The sequence below is a fragment of the Phocoena phocoena genome, chromosome 8, assembly GCF_963924675.1.
Source record: "Phocoena phocoena chromosome 8, mPhoPho1.1, whole genome shotgun sequence".
Lineage (NCBI taxonomy): Eukaryota > Metazoa > Chordata > Mammalia > Artiodactyla > Phocoenidae > Phocoena > Phocoena phocoena.
The window spans coordinates 96,772,001-96,785,225 of NC_089226.1; the positions used below are offsets into that span (position 1 = coordinate 96,772,001).

The 13,225-nt window shown below is 49.4% G+C and overlaps 1 protein-coding gene across 1 annotated transcript in view; it reads right to left on the reverse strand.

Annotated features, from left to right (window-relative positions):
- LRP4 (LDL receptor related protein 4) overlaps positions 1–13,225 on the reverse strand; it is a 49,917-nt gene that overhangs the window by 20,004 nt on the left and 16,688 nt on the right. The window contains exons 9-23 of the mRNA XM_065883067.1: positions 12,829–12,954; positions 12,505–12,639; positions 12,030–12,155; positions 11,481–11,711; positions 10,459–10,615; positions 8,616–8,833; positions 8,279–8,455; positions 7,771–7,893; positions 5,611–5,819; positions 5,356–5,437; positions 4,473–4,578; positions 3,507–3,708; positions 1,687–1,876; positions 1,471–1,602; positions 269–409 (exon numbers count right to left, since the gene is read on the reverse strand). Coding sequence (XP_065739139.1) covers positions 269–409; positions 1,471–1,602; positions 1,687–1,876; positions 3,507–3,708; positions 4,473–4,578; positions 5,356–5,437; positions 5,611–5,819; positions 7,771–7,893; positions 8,279–8,455; positions 8,616–8,833; positions 10,459–10,615; positions 11,481–11,711; positions 12,030–12,155; positions 12,505–12,639; positions 12,829–12,954 — 2,355 coding nt within the window. The remainder of the gene's footprint in view (positions 1–268; positions 410–1,470; positions 1,603–1,686; positions 1,877–3,506; positions 3,709–4,472; positions 4,579–5,355; positions 5,438–5,610; positions 5,820–7,770; positions 7,894–8,278; positions 8,456–8,615; positions 8,834–10,458; positions 10,616–11,480; positions 11,712–12,029; positions 12,156–12,504; positions 12,640–12,828; positions 12,955–13,225) is intronic.

A 13,225-nucleotide genomic window follows, 5' to 3' on the forward strand; every position in this document is an offset into this window, starting at 1 on the left:
AGCCCTATACCCCTGAGCAGAGGATATCAAGGGAAATATAGAAATATCATCGCAGGATAGCTCTTGGCAGAGATGAAGAAGAAGGCCCCCAAACCCTATGCCCTCATAACCAAAGAGAAAGTGCTATAGAGATGGGGCAGGGGTCGTGCCAGAGGGAACGGGGAGCCCCCAGGCTCTTACCAGGAGGCAAAGGTGGTGGGAAAGCAAGGGCAGCAGTTGCTGTAAGGCAGGGACAGTGGGCCAGGAGAGAAGGGAGGGCCACACAGACCTTCCTGGGGATCCACTCCAATGGCAATGGTGTTCTTCATGGTAATGTTGATTGGTACCACCACATCGGCAAAATAAGGGATGTCCAAGGAGACCATGCGTATGTCTATCCTCCTGGCGAAGATGAGGAAACTGTTCATGCCTGCCCAGGTGGGGAGAGAAGGAAAGAGGACAGTCATCCTAGCACGGCCATTAAGAAGATTTGGAGTAAGGCAAACTGAAGTTCATGCCCTGTCTCCATTAGTTTCTAGTTCTGGAAAGAGGACAGTCATCCTAGCACAGCCATTAAGAAGATTTGGAGTAAGGCAAACTGAAGTTCATGCCCTGTCTCCATTAGTTTCTAGTTTTGTAATCCTGGGCACATTATTTAAATTGTTTAAGGCTCACTTTCATCATCTGTAAAATGGGGACAATAACAGGGTGGCTGTAGGAATAAAAGAGATCACGTACAGAAAACCCTTAGCATTGGGTCTGATACATAGTCATCACTCTTTATTAATATCATGAAAATGAATCTCTTTGAAAGACCTTTTACCATGAAGTTTAAGAAACTTCATGTTAGGTGAAGGAGGGCTTTACCTACAACCTGAGAAGCACAATTCAGAGCTCCTTTCTTGCTCTAATTCCCCAGGAAGTTAGGGTTCAAACGCAGCCTACCATGCAGCAGCCCCTAGGGAGAAACCTCAACATCCAACATCTGGGCAGCCAGGTCCTGCTTCTGAGACCTTTCTTTTTTTTTTTTTTTTTTTTTTTTTTCTGAGACCTTTCAATTAAGGTTATACGAAGGTTGTGCTGGTTGTGTGTACTCACAAAAGTGCCTTTTCCAAAGGAGGTACCATCAAATTGTAGATATCATATGTTCTAGTATTTACTATACCGATTTTGGGCAGAAGGAACAAAACTGACTTGTTCTAACCGAACCAGTATATTATGACAATTTCCCAACAGATAAAAGTAAAGTGTCTGAGAAAGGAGCATCTTTTTCTAATATGCATGAAGACACCATAGACCTAGTTGGATCCTACTTCTAATCCTGTCTACCTGCTCCTCTGGACCTCTTCTTTTTTCTAAAAGCTTCATCTCGCCCCTAAGCCTCTAGAAGCTTAGGTTTCTCAGACCACACCAGAGTCCAGTGCAGGGAAGAAAGAGAGCCACTGCTCCTCCCAGAGAGGCTCTATCTAGGTCTGTGATGCTTAGACCTACCTGGTGAACAGGTCTTGCCATCAGGCATCAGGTTGATGCCTGTGGGGCAGGTACAGCTGAAGGCACTTGGATTTGGGGACCGAAGACACAGGTGGCTGCAGCCGCCATTCTCCGTAGCGCATGGCGTGGACACTGGGTGGAGAGGAATGGGTCAATGAGAAGGACCATTGCAGAGGGAAGCAGAGGAGAAGCAAGTGTGGGCCAAGGGCTGCTTACCTGGGGGTCGCCGACGGTGGAAGACATGGATGTCCATGAGGTTTTCCAAGTTCTCCTGCAGGGTCTCCCGGTCCAGTCCCGTCAGCCGGTCGGCACTCTGAATACTCTTGGTCTGCCAGTCAGTCCAATAGATGCGCTCTCCATAGAGGGTCAGCCCAAATGGGTGGGGCAGCTGGCTTCCAATCAGTACCTGCCAGGGACCCAGCACTTGTGTCATGCCCCGGCAAGTCCTGACAGTACAGAGCAGTGGTCAAGGGCTCAGGTGAGGAGGCAGGATGCAGCTCTGCCAGTACCACCTGCTGTGTGACCTTGAGCTAGAGCTGGTTATAAAATTTGAGCCTTGGTCAGCCAACCTGTGATATGATCGTGACAGTGCCTGGCTCCAAGGGTTGCGTGATGATTGTAAAAGATCATGTATTATTTACATAATCTCAAAGTGTCTCTGCACAAATTACTTATTAATTACAAAAGGAGAAATAGCAACTTTACAGTGGACACCACCTTAACTGTACCACCAAAGTTGGTATCACAATGATGGGACAAGCTGACATCGGTGGCTACTGATAAGACACATTGAAAACTCAGGACACAACCTTACTTACTGTAGTATTTCTGCCCTAAATGCATAATCTGAACTTAATCATGAGGAAATATCAGACAAACTGAGGGACATTCTACAAAATAACTGGCATTTACTTTTTAAAGATACGAAGATCAGGAAAGACAAAGACAGGCTGAGGAAATGTTCCAGATTAAAGAGACATGATTACTAAAAACAACTGTGATCTGGGATTGGATCCTGGACTAAAAAAGAAAAATGAAAAAAAAAAAGCTATAAGGACATTATCGGGGCAATTGGTGGTGAAATTGAATATAGACCGTGATTAGATAGTAATATTGTATCAATGATAAATTTCCTGGTATTGATCATTATATTGGGATTATGCAAGACAGTGTTCTTATTCTTAGGAAATATGCACTGGACTATTTTGGGTTCAACGACAGGATGTCTCCAATTTAATCTCAGATGGTTCAGAGAATTGTGTGGTGTGTGTGTGTGGACAGAGAGAGAATAAGAATGATATGACAATGTGGCAAAGCACTGAGTAGAGTTCCCTGTGCTATACAGTAGGTTCACTTTGCTGTACAGCTGAAACTAACACAATGTTGTAAAAACATACAAAACAATGTAACACAACATTGTAAAAACACAACATTGAACTAACTATACTCCAATAAAAATTAATAAAAAATTATCTTCAAAGTTGCTAACAAAAAAAAAACAATGTGGCAAAATATTAGTTATTGGTTCTTTTTACTATTCTTTTTTTTTTTTTTTTTTTTGTGGTACGCGGGCCTCTCACTGTTGTGGCCTCTCCCATTGCGGAGCAGAGGCACGAACCCGTGTCCCCTGCATCGGCAGGCGGACTCTCAACCACTGCACCACCAGGGAAGCCCTCTTTTGACTATTCTTACAACTTGTCTGTAGGTTTGAAATTATATCAAAATAAACAATAAAAACAAAGAGAGAAAGAGGTCATGGGCCCAATATGCAACTGGTGATTAATTAGCATTAGTGTTGATGGTTATCAGGAAAGCACTTATACCCCCAGACCACAAGCCATATGATCCCTAGTTTCCTTTCTTCATCAAGGAGCAGGGACCCCAGGCTCTGGAGCACAGCTGCAGTTTCAGAGAAATAGCAAATGCACCATGCTGGATTACCCCTAGGCTTCCCTGGGTCCTGTTAGCTGCCAGCCAGGAAGCGCCACCCTGGAGGCTGTCATGGCTGTGGGAGGATGCCTTAGCGCCACCCTTACCTTCCTTTTGCTGCCATCCAGTCCGGCAAATTCAATCGTCTTCATGCCGGCATCAGCCCAGTATAGCCGCTGGGACCCGTAGTCAATGGCTAATCCATTAGGCCACGTCAGATTAGAAGAGATGATGACCTGACGACCTGAGGCATCCATGCCAGCTCGTTCAATCTTGGGGCTTGCACCCCAGTCCGTCCAATACATGTACCTGGGCACAGGCAAGGGAGGTCTTACAAGCTTTCCAGTTAATACCCAGTGGGGATTCAGGGTTCCTAGGGTTTGAGGGTTTCTGCTTGCTATAGCTACCCCAGCCTCTTGCCTCAGTTCCCAGCCCCTTTCTGGGTTCTGGTCTTGTATCTCACATCCCTATCAAAAAGTACCCGAGGATCTTAAGTGTTTCCTTGACTGGATGGGTTAAATAATTACGGTATATCAACTTAACAGAATTCTATATAACCATCAAGAAGAAAAAAATAGATCTATATAATCAAATGGAAAGATAGCTAAGATATATAGCCAAGTGAAAACCCAAGTTACAGAAGAGTATGCCATTGTTGTCAAACCAAAACCATCACCTCCACCGCTACATGTACGCATACACATAGAAGAAAATCTGGAAAAAATACCCTAAACTGTTAACCACAGTTATTTTTGGAGAGTGAGATTATAGGGAATCTTCACTTTCTACAAACTTTTTAAAAAAAAAAAAAAAACAATGGATTACTTTGGTAAGCAGACCAAAAAGCCAACCAAACAAACAAAAAAACAGAAAAAGAAAAAAATTTTTAAATGTAAAAGGTTTCCTTGTCCGTGAAGGAGACAGAGTTGTCATGACGCTCTGTGGTTTCTACAGCTGCTCTTGCTTCCTTGGTGCGCCCGTGAGATCTAGCCACTCTCTCTAACCTCCAGACTCCCGCCTAGTACTCAGATCTGGGGGTGGGGGGAACTTGTTCCAAAGGGGCTGGTGCTCACCCGCCCATGGGTTCCACTACGATGTCTCGGGGACGATCAAGGTTTTCCCAGATGAGTACTGTTCTCATGCTACCATCCGTGTTGGCCACTTCAATCCGGTCTGTCCCTACCAAGAAGTAAGAGGCAAAGACATTAGCTAGTCTTGGTCATTCACCCTCTTACCTCCCATGCCCAGCACAGAGCACGGCATGCCGTAGATGCTCAAGAAATACTTTGTGATAAATGCACAATGGATATTTAGTGAATTGAATTTCAAGAAGAAATTCAAGGAAGAGATCGGTTCCATTTCGTGGAAGAGTAAGGCTTCCTCAACCCAAGCAACCCACTCTGTCCTATAATTTAAGGCAATGCTTCTCAAACTTTAGTATGCACAAAAACCAGAAGAGCTTGTGAAAGTAGAGATTCCTGAACCTAACCCCCGAAGATTCCAATTCAGCAGGTCTGACGTGGGGCCCAAGAATCTGCATTTCTACCAAGTTCCCAGGTAATGCTGATGCTGATTCTGCTGGGAACCACACTTTGATAGCTCTGGTTTAAGGCATTCCCCTTACCTCCCACATTTAACTGCCTAATAGAAAATGCCTCTTTTACCAAGACAGCGATGGAAGGAAAACCACAGGGCGTAGGTTCCTTATCTGAAATGACGCAAAGCATTCTCAAGCATCAGCCGCACAGCAGAAGTAGCCGCCACTTGAATAGCAAATGCCCCTCAGACGTGAGCTGCTAACTTCAGCTCTGCAGCAGCCCAACCACTCCTGACCTACCACGGACTTCAGGTCAAGACAGCAGTGGTCTAGGAGGGGCACTGGGCCCTTTGTACCCGAGGCCAGGGGTTTAAATAAGAGGATCCCAGAAAGCCAGGCCACAGTTGCCCTCTACATACCTGCATCTGTCCAGTACAGCTTGTTGGTGACCCAATCAATGGCCAGGCCTGCCGGGCTCTCCAAACTGGTATCCACTACCACCTAGGCAGGAAGCAAAGCTGTGTCACCAACTGGATTTACACCCCAGCTCTGGGGCCCAAACTCCACCAATTCACAGGCTGGCAAAGGTAGGGGAAGCCCTTACCCAGGAGAAGGTGAATTCCATCCCTCAATCTCTGCCCTCCCCAAGGGCCTGGGCCCACGCTGGGCCCTACCTCCTGTCCTGTTCCATCCCACTTGGCCCTGCTGATGGTGTCAGTGCTGACATCCGTCCAGTACACGTGGTCATCCCGGGAGTCCCAGTCAAGGGCCACAGCACTGCGCACGTCAGCCAGTGGGATGACATCATCGGACAGGTCCTCTGTGTCGAAGCTGATCCGACGGATGTCCATCCTTCGGGCAAAAAGCAGGAACTTGTCAAGACCTGATCAAAGGCCGAAAGGGGTCTTCTTTTAATGCTCTAAATCCAATAACAATGACAGACACAGACGCTCACCTGTGTGACATCTGGTTCAATCACACTTCCTGGGGTCTGGTGCCCTTTGTCCCCTACTCTTCACACCTCAGGCCCCCTTTAAGCATCGGGCAGCCCATGCTGGCACAATCAGACTTTAAGATCCAATGGAAGTAGACTCGACCGGGGCCCAGAGGTGCATCCTGTTTAAGCGTCTGTCAGCTTCATCTAAGCTTGCCTCTCCTGTTACTTTGCTCCGGCTCCTCTGGTGTACTGGCTAGGTCACTGTCAACCCCACCCTGCCTCTCTGCCTCCTTGTCCGCTTCAGGACTTCTGCTCCACTCCGTCATCTAGATCCCTTCTTCTTGCTCTTCATGACTTCAGCCAATAATGACTATTTGCAGAGCACTTACTGCTTGCCAGGCACCGAGCTTGGTGCTTTTCTTGCCTTGTCTCCTTTACCCTCATAACAACCCTTTGTGGTTCATGCCATTTTTTTTTTTTTTTTTTTTTTTTTTGGTTCATGCCATTTTTATTCTCATTCTCTGGATAAGCAATCCTGAGGCTAACAGGGGCCAAGTAACTGGTCCAGGATCCCACAGCTACAAAGCACCGAAGCAGGGACTTGAACTCAGGTCTGACTCCAGAGATGGAGCTCTGGCCACACCTCTATAGAGCTTCTTCCCAGCTGGCTCTTTTCCATCCCCTGCCCCTATTCTGGTCTGTCTGAATATTTCCCCATATACTATTCTGCTTGGAAAGGCACTTCCTGCCTAACTTTATCAGCTATCTTCTTTTAAGCTCTGGGAAACCTTTAAGGGGAAGTTCCTTGCATCTCATTAAGACAGTCTGGGAATAGCTGGGCACAAAAGAAGGCAAGGAAATGAGGTTCTCAATCAAAGTGTTGAATGACCACTGCCCCTGTTCCTCTGAATAGTTTTCCTAATTTCACTCTCTGGAAAAGACCTAGATCCCAAGAGAAATTTGATTTTAACCAGCGATAAGAAGATCAGTGGGCATACAGCAGTAAATGAGAAGAGCTGTGATGTGTGAGGAATTACCCCAGCCCCTTGCTGGTTGTGCTATACATCTGGATCACTCTTCTCTGGACTATTCTTAGGAAAAAGCACCTGCACCACTGAGCTAGACAAGGCCACCTTCTCAAGGCAATACACCTTCAGGAGCTCAAAGGAAGCCAGAGTAGCAGTTCAGGGAGCCCCCTGGGAATCCCATTATCTTTCACTCACTAGGCACTTATTTATCCAGGGCTTATGTATGCAGAGCACCATCAGAAGTCCTAATGTTACTCTATGGTTTAGGGGCTGAGAGAAAGTCTGCAACAGGGTGAGGCTAAAGGTAAAGAGCTAGGAAGCCATTCCCCTGCTTTGTAGAAGGGCCTGGAACCCTCTTGCTGCCTAGAGACAAAGCATCCTGGGTGAAATGATACACAAGCCTGGCTGCAGGAGTTCATACTTGACTGGGTGGTGTCACTGAGCCTTCAGGGACTACTGCTGGGCCCTCAGCCCTCAGTTTTTTTTTTTGTTTTTTTTTTTTTGCGGTACGCGGGCCTCTCACTGTTGTGGCCTCTCCCGCTGCAGAGCACAGGCTCCGGACACGCAGGCTCAGCGGCCATGGCTCACGGGCCCAGCCACTCCGCAGCATGTGGGATCTTCCCGGACCGGGGCACGAACCCGTGTCCCCTGCATCGGCAGGCGGACTCTCAACCACCGCGCCACCAGGGAAGCCCAGCCCTCAGCTTTGACATGGGAGCCCTCAGCCTCTTACATTCTTTCTCTCCAGGGGCTACCTGAGGAGGCCGGCTCCTCCCCACAACTGGCAATCCCTGAACTCCTATCCCTTGTTCCTTCCACCCACCCTCACAAGGCATGTCCATTGAGGCAGGTGCCCTAGACCCACTTACTCTGGGCACAGGCGTGGCTGCTGATCTTGCGGAAGCCAGTGGGGCAGGCACAGGTGTAGTTCTGTCCACTGGGAAGACACAGGTGGGTGCAGCCTCCGTTGTTGTCCCCACAGCGGTTTTTCCCTGCTCAAAAAGCCCAGAGTGAGAAGGTCGGGTAAGACCAAAGGTTGGGAGAAGCGGTCCCAAGACTAGTGAGTAGTGGTTTAGCAAGGGTATGAGTTCCCTCAAGGGAGGAACTATGCCTTATTATTTTTTATATCTGCCCCACCTGTGAGCAGAGTGAATACCTGACACACGGGAAATGTCTGCATGAATTAGATGGGGACAGTGAAATTGAAAGTCCTTCATGAGTCTCAACGTTGTACTACCCTAAATTTCCAGCAGAGGGAGGGATTCGCCCACATCAGCGCTAATCTCAAATTTCCCCGCGAGAAACAATGGCAACTATGACAGGTGAAAGGAAGGCTCTCAGAAGCACTGGAGGCCCACCAGGTGGGCTGTTTTTTACCTGCAGGCTGGCGCTGGGGGTGCAAGGTGTGGATGTCCATGGGGAAGTGCAGTTTGTTGCGAATGATCTCCTGGTTCTTGCCAGTAAACTTGTTAGCACTATTGATGCTCTTGGTGTGCCAGTCTGTCCAGTACAGGCTATCTTCAAACACGGTGATGGCAAAGGGATGTGGGAGGCCTGAGGGAAAGCCCAGGATGACCTCAGTCTAGACATGGCCTGCCTGGCCCCTGGGCCCAGGCCCAGCAACTGTACAAATCTCACCCTCTGCCAAGGCTCCTGGGGGCTGGGACAGTGGAAGTAGGATGAGAGATAAAGGAGAGTGAAGGGAGGGCCTCACCCTGGCTAATGACAGCCTTGCGGTGACTCCCGTCCAGATCGGCCCTCTCGATGACGTGGTGCTTAGCATCCACCCAGTACATACGACGCCCGGCATAATCAATGGTGAGGCCGTTGGGCCAGAAGAGATGGGTATCGGCGATGATGCGGCGTCCAGAGCCATCCATGCTGGAGGCCTCGATGCGGGGGGTGTTGCCCCAGTCTGTCCAGTAAATGGTACTGGAAATAGAAAAAAGGACATTGCAAGGAAGGCAGTAGAGGGTGGGTAAGTACCCAGGATAGTAATCAGGCAGGGGGCTTTTATTGGTTTAAACCAGGTGACTCCAACTGTTAGGAGACACATCGTTTGGTCTGCAGAGCATTTTTTCAATATTTGAATTTAAATGTCTCTAGACAGGGCATGTATTCATTTAACAAAAAAAATTTTGGAGTACCTGCTACGAGCAGGGCATATCTATCTTGGGTATTGGGAGTGCAGCAGTGAACAAAACAGACAAAAATCCTGACCTTGTGGAACTGACGATATACTAGTGTGATACGACTTAGGACAAGCACTTTCTTCTTTGTCACAATGTCTACCACCGCCTTCTGTAATGTCTCACATGGACGCACATGCGTGCGCACACACACACTCTGTGTTTCTAAAACAGCTGACCTGCAACTGTAGGATCTTAGAGGACACCCCCCTTGATTGACTGCACTTAAATTTTTCTTTTTAATATTTATTCATTTGGCTGCGTGGGGTCTTCGTTGCGGCACACGGGAGCCTTCGTTGTGGCGCTCGTTCGGGCGCACGGGCTTCTCCCTAGTTGTGGTGTGCAGGTTTTCTCTTCTCTAGTGGTGGCGCACAGGCTCCAGGGCACATGGGCTCCAGAGCGCGTGGGCTCTGTAGTTTGTGGCACGTGGGCTCTCTAGTTGAGGCACGCAAGCTCAGTAGCTGTGGCGCACGGGCTTGGCTGCCCCGCAGCACGTGGGATCTTAGTTCCCTGATCAGGGATTGAGCCTGCGTCCCCTGCATTGGAAGGCGGATTATTTACCACTGGACCACTAGGGAAGTCCCTGCATTTAAGTTTTAAAAACCAGAGGCTAAGAACTTGCATTTCAGGAGACCTTTCTTCTAATAATAAAATTATTAATTTTTATTTTATTTTTAAAGTAATGCCAGCTTCTTGCCATTCAACTTTGCCAGGTTTTTTTTTTTAAGTTATTTTGTTCTGATTTATTTATTTTTTGGTTGTGCTGAGTCTTAGTTGCAGCTCGCCAGCTCCTTTAGTTGCAGCACTTGCGCTTTTTTTTTTTAGTTGCAGCCGGTGGGCTCCTTAGTTGTGGCAGGCAAACTCTTAGTTGTGGCATGCATGTGGGATCTAGTTCCCTGACCAGGGATGGAACCTGTGTTCCCTGCATTGGCAGGCAGATTCTCAACCACTGTGCCACCAGGGAAGCCCCCTATTAATTCTTATTAATTAGCTCAACCCTATGAACTAATAACAAAAATACTAAACATCTGCCACTTATATAATGTGTTATGCCATTTAAAATGCATCATCTCATTCAATCTTTAATCTTCACACAGCTGTGAGGTAGGTATATTTTCGATCACCAGTTTAGAAATGAGTAAAATGGAGGCATAGAGATTAATTAGCCCAAGGCCATACAGCCAATTACTGAAGAGCTGTAAATCCAGGTGTGCCTGAGTGCACAGCCAAGGCTATTAACATCACCCTGTGAGGATGCCCGCCCCCCCCACCCCCCACCCTACCAATAAAGTCTGGCCCAGGTGGCAGGGGGAACTGTCCCTGGAGGTTGCATGAGGAACCTGGGAGCTTGAGCCACAGCTCACTCACCCCTCCATGGGGTGCAAGGCAATGGCCCTGGGCTTCTCAAGGTTCTGCCATAGAAGCACCTTCCGGTGGGCCCCATCCAGGTTAGCCACCTCAATCCTTGATGTCCCTGAGTCGGTCCAGTAGAGTTTGTCATGGACCCAATCCACAGCCAGGCCCCCTAGTGGAAAGAGGCCATGGAAAAATGTCAGGGGTTCAGCCCAGGCTCCTCTGTGCCATAGAAGCAAGGGCAGCTTTACACAAAGCCATTTCTTGGGCCAGGTACTCTTCTAACCATGTTACACACACTAACTCATTTAATCATCACAACAGCTGTGTGAGCTAGGTACTATAATGCCCATGAAGGTGAGGATATTGAGGCACAGAGAAGTCAAGTAACTGTCCAAGGTCATGCATTTTCTCCTCGCAGCCAATCACATTCCACTTCACGAATCCTGGCTCCCTGACCCACACCCAGGGTCCCCGACTGCACTGGCCCAGGGGTTTACAAATTGTGGCTCAGGGGTTCACAGAGGAACATCAGAAGTCCCATAAGCATTTGAGTCAAATGTGCTCAATACCAAATTCTAACCCACCTCCCCTGCTTGTAGAACGGCCTGAGATTGCAAAGTGAGCTATTGTTTTTCTAATCTGCAAACATTCGGATATATTTATCTGGGTTGATCAGAATATTCCTAATACTAGGCAATCAAGACAAAAGTCAGAATCTAATTGGATGCAAGGCTGATAGAGAACTGTAACGGTCATCCACAAATCTCTGATTTCAGGTGGTTACATTCATCAAAACGGTCTCATTACTCTTGCTGATTGAGCTCATGTTTGCTTTACAACCAGCAGATGTTATAAACCTGAACCTACAAAATGAAGGTAGACTAATGAATGTTTTCCATATTAGAGTTCCATCCAAGATTTCACTGCGAGAAGATGTTCCGCTGCCTAAGGTTTGTAGCCACTCGCCTGTTCTTTCCTCGATGGCTCTGCATGTGGTGTGGCCCTGCCCCTCCCCATGGGGCCTCGTTCCCTACCTGGGCTCTCGAGCCCTGTAGACACAACCTCTTCCACATTGCTGCCATTGAGGTTGGCGCGGAGGATCCGGTCCAGGGTGACATCGGACCAGAAGACAAGCTCACGCCGGTGGTGGAAGTCGAGGGCGATGGCGTTCTCCAAGTTGTTGAGCAGCAGTGTGTACTCAGAGCGGTGCGGCAGCACCTGCCGGATGTCGATGCGGTTGGCGAACAGTAGCACAGGCTCCGGCCCTGGGACGTGGCATAGAAATGGGGCCCCCGCCAGGCTCCAGAGCTGCCCTTGGCAACATCAGCGTGCACCCCCAGCTCCAGGGGGCCCCTAGCCCGCTAGGGCACGTCCCAAGCTGTTAGCATCAGTGCTAGAAGGGTGGGAGCCTGCAAAGTACACATCCCACCCCAGCGGGGTTTGGCTTGGGGCTCAGGAGGCAATTCAAAGCTCCATTTTACTGCGATGGAAACCGCTAACTCTCGGCAAATCTCCAAGCACCGGAGCACCTGGCTGCCAGGCTCAGTCCTCTGCCCACCCAGCCAAATGCCAACACCCCTTACCCAGAGCCTTGCAGCTGCGCCGGTCAGGCCGGAGTTCATAGCCTGCTTCGCACCAGCACTGGAAAGCCCCCTCGCTGTTGGTGCAGCCCTGGCTACAGTACCCCTCCTCGGCACATTCATTCACATCTGTGAGGACGGAACGTGGTCAGGAGATCTCTGTTCTGCCGTCCTCCCACCCCAACTGCCCAGCTGATGAGCTGCTTCCCTGCCCACATACCCATCTACTTTCCAGGCCTAGTGGGAAGACTATATAACAAGCGGTCAAGGGCTTCGAGTTCACTCCAAGCTGGGCTGGAATCCCAACTCTGCTAACTCACCTCTCTGAGCTTCCGTTCCCCCACCTTTGAAATGGGAGGGGTAACAATCCCTACCTCCCAGGGCTATTGTGATCATGATATGAGGTTACGCCCATCAAATGCCTGACCCATCGGAAACACAGCTGCCTGGCCCTGCTCCCACCCAGGCCCCAGCTCACCCTGGCACGTGCGTCCGTCCTCGATGAGCCGGTAGCCTGTGTGGCAGGTACACTGCACTGCCCCCCGCACCATCTGGCACTTCTGGGTGCAGCCACCATTGTTAACATTGCAGTTCTCCTCACCCGTCCGGGGCCCTGTGCCAGCCAAGCCAGAGATGGGAGTTGAGCCCAGAATCCTCCCCCAGACAGCCAACTTGGCATTCCACCTGGACCACGAAGAACAGCTCCTGAGGCTGCAAGAGTCACTGGGGAGGCTTCTCTTTGAAGCGTATGGGCGGGGCTCAGCCACAAACCACGGGTGGGCGCGCCCGGGGGGACACTCACGGCAGCTCTGCTGTGGGCTTTCGTCGCTGCTGTCCCCACAGTCATTGACCCCATTGCACAGCTTCCTCTGCCCGATACAGCGCCCATTCCAACACAGGAACTGGTCCGAGGCACAGTGGGGGCTTCCTGGAGAGGGAGGGAGGAAAATGGGGAAGGAGGGGGGGAGACCCAGGTCACATCAGGGCAGGGCTTGGGTCAGCAAAAGGATGGGAGCCTGTCATTTTCTAGGGTGAGCTGGAGACAGATGAGACTCAAGGTGGGAGGGTCGGGGTCCAAGGCAGGAAACAGCTCAGACAGGGCTGGCTGAATGTCTGCATGTGTTTTCTCTCCAGGACACCGCAGTGGGATGGTGAGGGGTGTGGGACAGAATGAGAGAGCACATCCATGTGTCCGGCAC